This window comes from Corapipo altera, unplaced genomic scaffold (genome assembly GCF_003945725.1).
Source record: "Corapipo altera isolate COAL_440 unplaced genomic scaffold, ASM394572v1 71, whole genome shotgun sequence".
Taxonomy (NCBI): domain Eukaryota; kingdom Metazoa; phylum Chordata; class Aves; order Passeriformes; family Pipridae; genus Corapipo; species Corapipo altera.
In genome coordinates this window covers 42,006-52,263 of record NW_020884916.1, presented here as the reverse complement: position 1 = coordinate 52,263, position 10,258 = coordinate 42,006, and the positions used below count along the sequence as shown (strand labels likewise).

At 45.4% G+C, this 10,258-nt stretch overlaps 1 protein-coding gene across 2 annotated transcripts; it reads left to right on the top strand.

Moving 5' to 3' along the window:
- Positions 1–351: 351 nt before the first annotated feature.
- VPS11 (VPS11, CORVET/HOPS core subunit) lies at positions 352–10,197 on the top strand. 2 transcript variants are annotated; one of them, XM_027655581.1, is made up of 16 exons: positions 352–520; positions 815–963; positions 1,150–1,222; positions 2,343–2,506; positions 2,608–2,855; positions 3,270–3,471; positions 3,746–3,897; positions 4,642–4,828; positions 5,233–5,376; positions 5,862–6,050; positions 6,898–7,059; positions 7,539–7,678; positions 7,974–8,176; positions 8,762–8,933; positions 9,052–9,274; positions 9,948–10,197. In XM_027655581.1, the coding sequence occupies exons 1-16, from the start codon at positions 367–369 to the stop codon at positions 10,110–10,112; spliced, it is 2,727 nt and encodes a 908-aa protein (XP_027511382.1). In that variant the 5' UTR covers positions 352–366; the 3' UTR covers positions 10,113–10,197. The 2 variants fall into 2 exon arrangements, with proteins under 2 accessions (XP_027511382.1, XP_027511381.1); XM_027655580.1 differs by having other exon boundaries at positions 1,150–1,285.
- Positions 10,198–10,258: the final 61 nt, after the last annotated feature.

Genomic DNA, 10,258 nt, shown 5'->3' with positions numbered 1-10,258 from the left:
TGTGGCCTTGTTGGGGAGAGGTGAGTTAAAATTTGATGGTCTCTCAAAGATTAAATATTAGTTACTACACTGCAGTAGTAACTGCAGTAGTAGTAGTAATAAGAATTATAATAGTAATAAAATAGTAGTAATAAAAATCATCATAATAATTTTTATTATTGTAAAATGAGTCCTTCAAGCTTGTTGACACCCGGCTGAATTTTAAATCTCTAGCAGGCTCAGATATGTGGGGTTTTTTTTCCCTCGATAAGTGTGTTCAAAATTCAACCTTTAAAATTAAATTTCTTGGCACCCCCGAGGGGCGGGGGCCCGGGTCACGTGATGCCGGGCCCCGGTCACGTGAGCGGCGGGCGGGGCCGGCCCAACATGGCTGCGTACCTGCAGTGGCGCCGCTTCGTCTTCTTCGACAGAGAGACGGTGAAGGAGCCGCCGGGCCCGGATGGGGCCGGTGCGAAGCCCTTTGCGCTGCCCCCGGGCATCGCAGTCTGCGACTCGGGCCGGGGCAGCCTCGTGTTTGGGGATATCCTGCCCGGGGCCGGGCGCTGGGGCCTGTGCGGGGCTCAGCGGGGCCGGAGCTGGAGGGTGCTCCAGTTTCCTGCTCTCCGCTGTCCTTTGCTTTAAACACAAAAAAAAAAACCTGCTGAATGTGTTGGTGCTCCAGGGTCGTTCTGCAGAGGTGTTTACTGAAGCCCTACGAGGGGTCAGCGAGAACCATTAACGTGTTTGATCCTGGTATGACTGGAGGTGTGGGGTTTGGGGATTTTTGGTGTGTTTTTTTTTTTTTTCCCCTTTATGTGCCTTAACTGTGATCTAAATATGGAAGGTCAGATTTGGTTTTTGCCTCGCTCCCTTCAACTCAGTAGTTTCCAGGCTTACAAGCTGAGGGTAACGCATCTGTACCAGCTGAAGCAGCACAGCATCTTGGTTTCTGTTGGAGAGGACGAAGAGGGTATTAACCCCTTGGTAAGTCAAATGACAAAGTGAGGAAAATGTATTTGTAATATGTGTCTTTCTAAAGGCTACTGTGATTATCTCAGATGACTTTTCTTACTTTAAGTACCTTGATCATTTTGGGCACTGTAACATTTGATACCAGGTCTTGGCCTTCTAATACCACATGTTTTGCTTATGGCAGATCGTTGTTTGTAGGTGAAAGTCTGGAACCTGGAGAAGCGAGATGGTGGCAATCCTCTGTGCACACGAATTTTTCCAGCAATACCAGGTAACAAGCCCACGGTTGTATCCTGCTTAACTGTCCACGAGAATCTTAATTTCATGGCTATTGGTAAGTAAAACTGAGCTGTAACAGCTTAAGAAAAATATTATGAAAAATAAATATTATGAAAATTAACTCTTACTCAGATGTAAGGAAAATGAACAGATAGCACAAAAATCAGCACTGAACACACTGATGGTTTTTCTTCTAATGCAGTTGTTACGTTATGCTCTCTGAGAGATTGTGTGTCTCGTACTGTCACAGAGCTTGAGAAGATAAATGTGTAAATTTAGCCTGAGTCTGTATATATTACACAAATAACTTTGGTACTTAAAAGGGAAGCACATATTTTTAGTTGATATCCTCTTTCTCTGCCAGTTGTTCAGGCTACATATTTATTGAACTTAGTACTAAATTCAGCTTCTGTTGGTACAGGAGAAACCATAGGTTTTGTGATACCTAGTGTTACAGAGAAATTTTTTTTCAAGTATGCTGTAAAAACCTTTTTTAAAAATAAGAAAGCCAGTTTTGCCTTTTGGATTTACCCATTCCTTTGTAATGTTTCTTGCTTAACTTCTGACAGACTAAGAGCAGTAATGTTGTAAGGTTACATGGTCCCTGCACTGAAATCAAAAAGCTTTCCCTGTGTGTGTGATGGCCTCCCATCCTGGGACAACTTACAGCATTGAGGCTGTTGGCAAGTTGTGAAAACTGCATGATTTCACACAGAAAATCTTCCTCTTGTCTTTTTACAATGTGTTTTGAATAAGCAAGGGAGTTAAAGTGATCATTACAGTTGTGAGATGGGAAGGCTGTTCATAGAGCAAAATACAGAGAGACTCAGAACAAAATTAACCTGTGCATGAGATCTGTGTGTGGAAAGCAAGCTGACCCTTGTTGAGCAGTGCCCTCCTGTATGCAGTAATGTGACAGCTCTGAACTGGAACAGGAGCACTGGGAGGTGGTTTGGCCAGATTGACTTGACACAAGAACCTGTGGCAATCCCATCACTTCATACCTTGCCGGTGAGCAAGGTGTCTTTGCTGACTGGAGCTGCCCTGACTTATGCTGAATAAAATTTCAGGTGTGCTGTATAAGTAATAGTTCAGTCTGTCTACTTCACCAGGTTTTGCAGATGGGAGTGTTGTTCTTACAAAAGGAGACATCACTCGAGACCGGCACAGCAAGACCCAGATCCTACACGAAGGCAGTTACCCAGTTACTGGCCTAGCATTCCGACAGTCTGGCAAAACTACACATCTATTTGTGGTGACCACAGAGAACATCCAGGTGAGACGTTAATTGGAAAAAATGAGACTCTGACTTGCAAATTTCATTGGTTTCAGAGTCTAGGCCAGAGCAATCCCCAAACCCTTGAATTTCCTCTGTAGTCTTATATGCTTTCAGTGAAAGACTATCCTCGCCTGGAGCTGGACACTCACGGTTGTGGATTGCGCTGTTCATCTCTCAGTGACCCCTCCCAGGATCTCCAGTTCATTGTGGCAGGAAATGAATGTGTGTACCTTTATCAACCAGATGAACGCGGCCCCTGCTTCGCCTTTGAGGGACAAAAGCTGATTGTTCACTGGTATCGGGGGTACCTCATCATCGTCTCCAAGGACCGAAAGACTTCACCAAAGTAGGGCTTCTCGGAACAGATGAGTTGTTTTTGCTCTTGCAGCTTCCTGCTTTGCCACTTTTTCGTTCTTCCCTGTGAAGCTTTGCTCTTGGAGGCCGATTGCAACTTTGTCAGAGGTTGTTGAGGTTCATCCAGACCAATCTATCAATTAACTTCCATTGCAAGAGCAGCATGGTTAAGCATGCTGAATGAATGGGAATTTTTCCTGGTCCTATGAATTTCTCAGTATAACAGGATAATGGAATTTGTGTATAAATACGAGATGTTTTGCCTCTAGGCCCACTTAATTTATTGCCCGGGTGAACCCTGCTTGTCTTGCCCTCTGTAGGGGGCACAGGTATCCCTAGTTGACACAGGTATCAGGAGTTCAAGTTACCCTGTCTTTGTTTTTTAAAATTTTCTTCTGCTCTCCAGGTCAGAGTTTGCTGGGAATGAGGCACAGAATTCAGACAAACAAGTCCTGAATATCTATGACTTGTGCAACAAATTCATTGCATACAGCTCAGTCTTTGATGATATAGTGGATGTCTTGGCAGAGTGGGGTTCTCTGTATGTACTGACCAGAGATGGGAAGATCCATGTACTACAGGAGAAGGATACACAAACCAAACTCGAGGCATGTAAATCTGCTTTCTTATTAGTCTCTGCTTTATGTCTGCAAGATTGTACTGGCTCTGCAGATTGAAAAGTTGAACCACTGAGGTAGGTGAGTTACATAACAAGTGACCTAATAGCTTTTCAGCATAACCAGTGTTATAAGGCATTTGCTATTTAAAAGCCTAAAGGCACATATGCACTAAAAAGAAGAAACAACTTGTTTTCCAGGTGTATTTGAACTTGTTTTGTGGGGTGGTATTTCCCTTACACAGCTCTTACTATGTGTTTAACAGATGCTATTCAGAAAGAACTTATTTGAGATGGCCATTAACCTGGCCAAGAGCCACCACTTGGACAGCGATGGTTTGTCAGAGATTTTCCGGCAGTATGGGGATCATCTCTACAACAAGGGGAACCATGACGGGGCCATCCAGCAGTACATCCGGTAGGTCCTGTGGAGCCAGGATATTGTAGTGCAGGTAGGAGCTACAGAGGCTTTGATTTCTGTTTCAGCCCAGGAATAAAACAATTCCAAACCGAAAAAAGCATGACTTGAGGTGAAGGTTCTACCCATAGAGAGGTGAAGGTTCTACCCATAGAGAGAAACATTTCAGTGAGATTAAAAGTCTTTGAACACATTGCTTGAAAATTGCTCTGTACACCTTGGGATAAAGTTCCTTTTGATCGTATTTTAACATGAATAATGTAGGCACACTGAGATGGAGTGGGGCCTGATGACATCATTATAAAGAAGGAATCGCTTTAGGTAGGATTGATGATGCAATTTGACCATGAATGGCAGTCCTTTTGGAAAATACTCAAACAGTTCAACGTCAGCTTTAAAACATCTTGGGTATTTTAGAACTCAAACTTGGAGCAGCCTGGGCTTGGGGCTTACTGAAAACTTCATGCTCAGTTTTTAAAATGCCACACAGTGTTAGGTTAATGTGAAACTGAGCCTCTGGAGTCCCCAGTGTCTGATGACAGTCGACACATATTTTTACCTTTGTATCTCTGTGCATGCAGATGGGTAGTCTTACACCATAACTAGTTGTTGTATAGCTGAGTGATCACCCGTGGGTTAGTGCCTGCTGAAATTAAGGGTTCTCTGTGCTCTGTTGCTAATTGTTCCCTTTATTTTGACTTCTTGGGTATACAGTATCTTGTAACATGACTCTTTCCCTCACAGAACTATAGGGAAGCTGGAACCATCATACGTTATTCGAAAATTCCTGGATGCTCAGCGTATCCACAACCTCACTGCTTATCTACAGACGCTCCACCTGCAGTCCCTGGCCAATGCAGACCATACTACACTTCTGCTGAATTGCTATACCAAACTCAAAGACAGCTCCAAACTGGAAGAGTTCATTAAGGTACTAGGGGGAGGTGAAATCGTGCCACATTATTATGTCATCATATTAATTAAAAAGAGATAGCGGTGACATTGTAAATTGGCTCCAGTAGGGCCATTGAGACAGAGAAGAACAGATTTGTCACTCAGTACTCCTTCTTTACTCCTTGACTTCCAAGGTCTTGCTTACATTCTCAGTTTGGTTGGCTTGCCATCTGAGTCTGAGTGTGCTTGCTTCTGCCAGTGCAACTGGCAAGAGAATGAGAGGTGGTCAGACTCCTTCCTTTCTGCACGTGTGACCTTACCCTTGCCTGAGAGGTACCGAGTTGTTCCTGCTCATGCTTTCCGTCTCTTACATAAATGACTGCTGCTTCTGAACTGTGGGAATGTTCCTGAGGGGCCATCTTTCTGCTTTTGTTCTTGGAGACGAGTGACAGCGAGGTCCGCTTTGATGTGGAAACAGCCATCAAGGTGCTCCGCCAAGCAGGTTACTACTCCCACGCTGTGTACCTGGCAGAGAAGCACGAGCATCATGAATGGTACCTCAAAATCCAGTTAGAGGACATCAAGGTGAGGAGACATAACTGCTCCCGTGTTCTTACTTGGGAGACCACCACATCTCTAGCCTCCTCTTCAATGAGAATACCATTTCACTGACCTCCTTCCTGAGGGTAGCATGCTGGTGGGACTGCTGAGGCAGCAGCAACAACACTTGATGCTGCTTGTGTGATGCCTTTCTCCTTTTGGCACGTGTGGTGGACTAGGGGTGGAAATCAGAGTGTCTTACTTGTTCTGTTTCAGATGTGGCTTTTTACAGTGCCCTTTAAGAGGAGGGAGAGGTGGTAGCAAGGGACTCATCTAAGTCTCTCCCCCAGGCCACATCCAGTCTTCCTCCCTGAGGAGGCAAACAAGTGGGAATAGTGAACTAGGTTATAATTCAGAGCAAATGGTGTTTGTGGCATACTCACAGCACGTCTTCAGTGCTTTCTGTCCTAACCTCAGAGTGGAGAGCAGAGGCCAATGTTCTGTGATTGTTTTGTTCGCTGTCTCCACAGAACTACCAAGAGGCTTTGCACTACATTGGAAAGCTGCCCTTTGAACAGGCAGAGAGTAACATGAAGCGCTATGGTAAAATCCTAATGCACCATGTCCCTAATGAGACCACGGAATTGCTGAAGATCCTTTGCACTGATTACCGGCCCTCGGGAGACAGTGAAGGCCATGGGATGCTGGAAGGAAAAAAGGTAGGATTTGTGTTGACAGTGAGTTGTTGCTCTCCAGTAGTAACTTTGCAGCAAGTGAGTGCTTCTGCATACCTTGTGGTGTCAGCCTGATGGCTTAGATATAATGAGACTTATACCTAAAAGTATGTGTGCGTGTGTGTGTATATATATATATATACATATATATATATATCCTCCAGAGGAGGGCTACAAAAATGATCAGGTGAATTGAACACCTCTGTTCTGAAGAAAGGCTGAGTAGGCTGAGTGAATTGGGGTTGTCCAGCCTGGAGAAGAGAAGGCTTCAGGGAAACCTCATTGCAGCCTTTCAGTACTCAAAGGTGGCTTATAAGAAAGAAGAGGACAAACTTTTTAGCAGGCCCTGTTGCAATGGGACAAGAGGTAATGGTTTTAAACTAAAAGAGGGCAGATTTAGACTACATAGAAGAAAGAAATTTTTTATGATGAGGGTGATAAAACACTGGACTAGGTTGCCTAGAGAAGTGGTAGATGCCCCCATCCCTAGAAATGAATATTCAAGTCAAGTTGGATGGAGTCCTGAGCAACCTGATCTAGTTGAAAATTTCCCAGCTCATTGCAGGGGCATTAGACTGGATGGCCTTTAAAGGTCCCTTACAATGCAAACTATTCTGTGATTTTATGAGAAACTCTGTCCTGGTGTACTGGTAGTCCCAGACACAGGAGACCACTTAAGGCTATTGCTCAGAACTGATTCCTGATGTAGTTGTCATCCTGTGTCGTGCTGTATCTGTCGTGTCTCAGAAATGAACATTCCTCACGGCAGGGAGGAAGCACCAGTCCAGCTTAGACTGATTTGGGTGCTTGTCTCTTTCTGTCTATGTTATAGGCTAATTCAGAGGAGTTCATCCCAGTCTTTGCAAACAACTCCCGAGAACTGAAGGCTTTTCTGGAGCACATGACTGAGGTTCAGGCTGACTCGCCACAGGGTGTCTATGACACTTTACTGGAGCTTCGACTCCAGAACTGGGCACATGAACAAGATGAGCAGGTTTGAGCTCTTCCATCATTGTGTTTTGAGAGACAGATTTGGTGTCTTTGAATCCTACTTGCATTCCTGCAAACCCGTAACCTTTCCAGCTGGGCATTGATAACAAGAGGCAATACATATGCTGTGCTGGACAAATGGCACATAAATGGGAAAGCAGCCTGCTAGCTGGGAGAATACTCCTTTAAGGGAGGCTGAACTTATTTTGTATGAATCTCATTTAAGAACAGATTCCACACAATACAGCCTCTGTGAGCAGATGCCTCACCCATAAAAGTAACTCTATTTGCTTGCCTAGATCTGTGAGGATGCTGGCTGTTTGAGCAAAGAAAATCATGTCCTGTTTGCTTAAAGGGGATAGAGAACAAAGAGCAAAACTGTCCTCTGTGAAAGAGCTGCAAATTGTCAGGTCTTAGTGCAAAATAGTGTGTACTATGTGTGTGTCTGAGTTGCTCTCCCTGACCTCTCCCCCTTCTTTGTAGATCAAGGAGAAGCTGCACGATGAAGCCCTCACCCTCCTGAAGAGTGGAAGGTTCAAAACAGTCTTTGATAAGGCCTTGGTCTTATGTCAGATGCACAATTTCAAGGATGGTGTCCTCTACCTCTATGAGCAGGGCAAACTGTGAGTGTTGCTCTTGTCTGTAGAGTCCTTCCCCTTCTTCCCCCATTCAGCCTTAACTGTCTGTGCCTTCAGTGGTAGTGACCTCTTTAGTGTTTCAAGATGGGAAGGGTAGTTTATTGCTCAGCTGAAATACCCTGTTGTTAGAGCAAGGCAGTTACATAGAGAGTGAATGACAGACTTGTCTTTGGCTTCTGTGTGAGTTTGGGGACTGCATAGCTGGGTGGAAAGCTGAGGTCCCTGTAATAATTCAAGGGGAGAGATGGATTGTGGCAGCTGATGAGTCTTTCTCTCATAGTTTCCAACAGATCATGCACTACCACATGCAGAATGAGCAGTACAAGAAGGTGATCGAGGTGTGTGAGTTGTATGGAGACCAGGAGGCTTGTCTCTGGGAACAGGCTCTTGGCTACTTTGCACGGAAGGAGGAGGACTGTAAGGAGTACGTTGCTGCAGTGCTGAAACACATTGAGAACAAGAATCTTATGCCTCCGCTGCTTGGTAATAATGACGTGTGGCACTCAACCCACAGCACCCCTCCAAAAAAAACCCTAACCCAAGCAAAAACCAAGAAAAAAAACCCCAAACCACAAAAAAATTCAACCCAAACTAGTTTGTAGCAGTCTGTATAGATCAGAAATTTGAGAGGTGAATCAACGAATTTGGAGCCCACCATTTGAAGTAATATTCCCTGCTCTGTAGGGAAAAGCTATGTGAGTCACAGCTCCCTAATTAGGTAAAAAGATCTATAGTATCAGTGAGATGTCTGTACATGATTTCTGTTCTGTCAGTGTGGGGCAGTGAAGGGCTTGCTGAAATTCCTGCTGTGCCTTGGTGGAGAAGTTGAACTGGAATCCAATCCACTACTCGATCCTTGCTTTGCTTCTTTTGGTCTGAGCTATCCAGACATGCTCCCAGTTGCCCTTTTCTGGAAGAGGTCAAACTGAAAGAGAGCCTTTTCTAATTCCGTAAGAATGTGAACTGTTTTTGCCTGTAGGTGGACTTTCCCAGGAAAACAGTCTGCCCAGGCAGGACTAGTGTAACTTTTTGTGCTTGTGTTTAAACTAACATCTTGGTTGCTCTCAGTTGTGCAGACGCTGGCTCATAACTCCACAGCCACCCTGTCTGTGATTAAGGATTATCTTGTCAACAAGCTGCAGAAGCAGAGTCGCCAGATAGAGCAGGATGAGCAGAGAATTCAAAAATACAGAGAAGAAACTACAAGGATCCGCCAGGAGATTGAAGAGCTAAAAGCAAGGTGCAGGAGTGTGTGCTGTCTTGTCTTGTCCTATGTAAGGATAGAACTGCTGTTTTCTTTTATTAAGGTAAAATACAGTTTGTCTTTCTCATGCTTCTCCATCTCGTCACTCCCTTAGTCCCAAGATCTTTCAGAAGACCAAGTGTAGCATTTGCACCAGTGCATTGGAGCTGCCTTCAGTCCACTTCCTGTGCGGTCATTCCTTCCACCAGCACTGCTTTGAAAGCTACTCCGAGAGCGATTCGGAATGTCCTACTTGCATGCCAGAAAATCGCAAAGTCATGGACATGATCCGAGCCCAGGAGCAGAAGAGAGATCTGCACGACCAGTTTCAGCATCAGGTAGGGTAATATTGCCAAGTTGAAATAAATAGAGTTTAGATTCATTTACAGACCCATGGAGGCTGGTAGAAAAGGGGAAGGCTTGAAAGTATTTTGTAAACAAGGTTGAGTCTCAATAATGAGGCATTAGACCCTAGGGTGACTGCATTGTGTAGAGGGCACGGAGAGTTCTTGTCACTGAGAAGGTGAAAGGGAATCCATTCTCACCTTATGCTCAGATGGGTCGAGACCTATTGGTCAGTGTCACAGCTGGTCAACGAGTTGTATAGAACAAATCAGGGAGAAAGGAAAAAAAATTGTGTGAATCATAATGGGGACAGGACCAAAATGTTGTGTTTCCCAAGGATGAAGCAGTGAAGTTGAGAATGGAGCATATGTGGAAACTAGAGCAGCTGAGGCAGTCACCTTCCCGCTTAATTCAGTTGTTCATTATCTCCTCCATGCATGGCTCAGATGTAGGTTCGAAACATGAGGTGGAATGGCCAGTGGCAGCAAATCTGCCATCTTCCTCTGCTACATGCAGTCCTTGCATGGAATGAGCAAAGAGCCAGGGAGTGACATGGGCTGCCCTGTCCCTAATAACGGGGCTCTAAGTGCAGGGATTGAAAGGAAAGGGGCTGGAGGCAAGAGGCTCTGGAGGCTTCTGCTGATGCTGCTAATGTGTGTCTGGCAGCTCAAGTGTTCCAACGATGGCTTCTCTGTTGTTGCTGACTACTTCGGTCGTGGCGTCTTCAATAAGCTCACACTCATCACGGACTTGCCCTCGGGAAAGGCGGCGACGACGCTCGAGGCTGGCCTGCAGCGGGAGCTGCTCATCCACACCAAGCGCAGCACCTGACCCCGGGCCCTGTCCACGCGCCCCCTCGGTTGTACGGAGTCCCCCGCAGTGTCCTCAATAAATCAGACCCCTTGGCCCCAGTAAACCAGCCTGGCCTGGCAGTGCCGCATCCGGAGCGTCCCCTCGGCCCCCGCAGACCGGACTGA

Excerpts from the sequence above, each read along its gene's own strand:
- VPS11 (XM_027655580.1), top strand. The coding sequence starts at position 367 with ATGGCTGCGTACCTGCAGTGGCGCCGCTTCGTCTTCTTCGACAGAGAG. Across the intron at positions 521-814 it reads GGGCAGCCTCGTGTTTGGGG|ATATGGAAGGTCAGATTTGG; the intron begins ATATCCTGCCCG and ends ACTGTGATCTAA. Across the intron at positions 6,051-6,897 it reads GGATGCTGGAAGGAAAAAAG|GCTAATTCAGAGGAGTTCAT; the intron begins GTAGGATTTGTG and ends TCTATGTTATAG.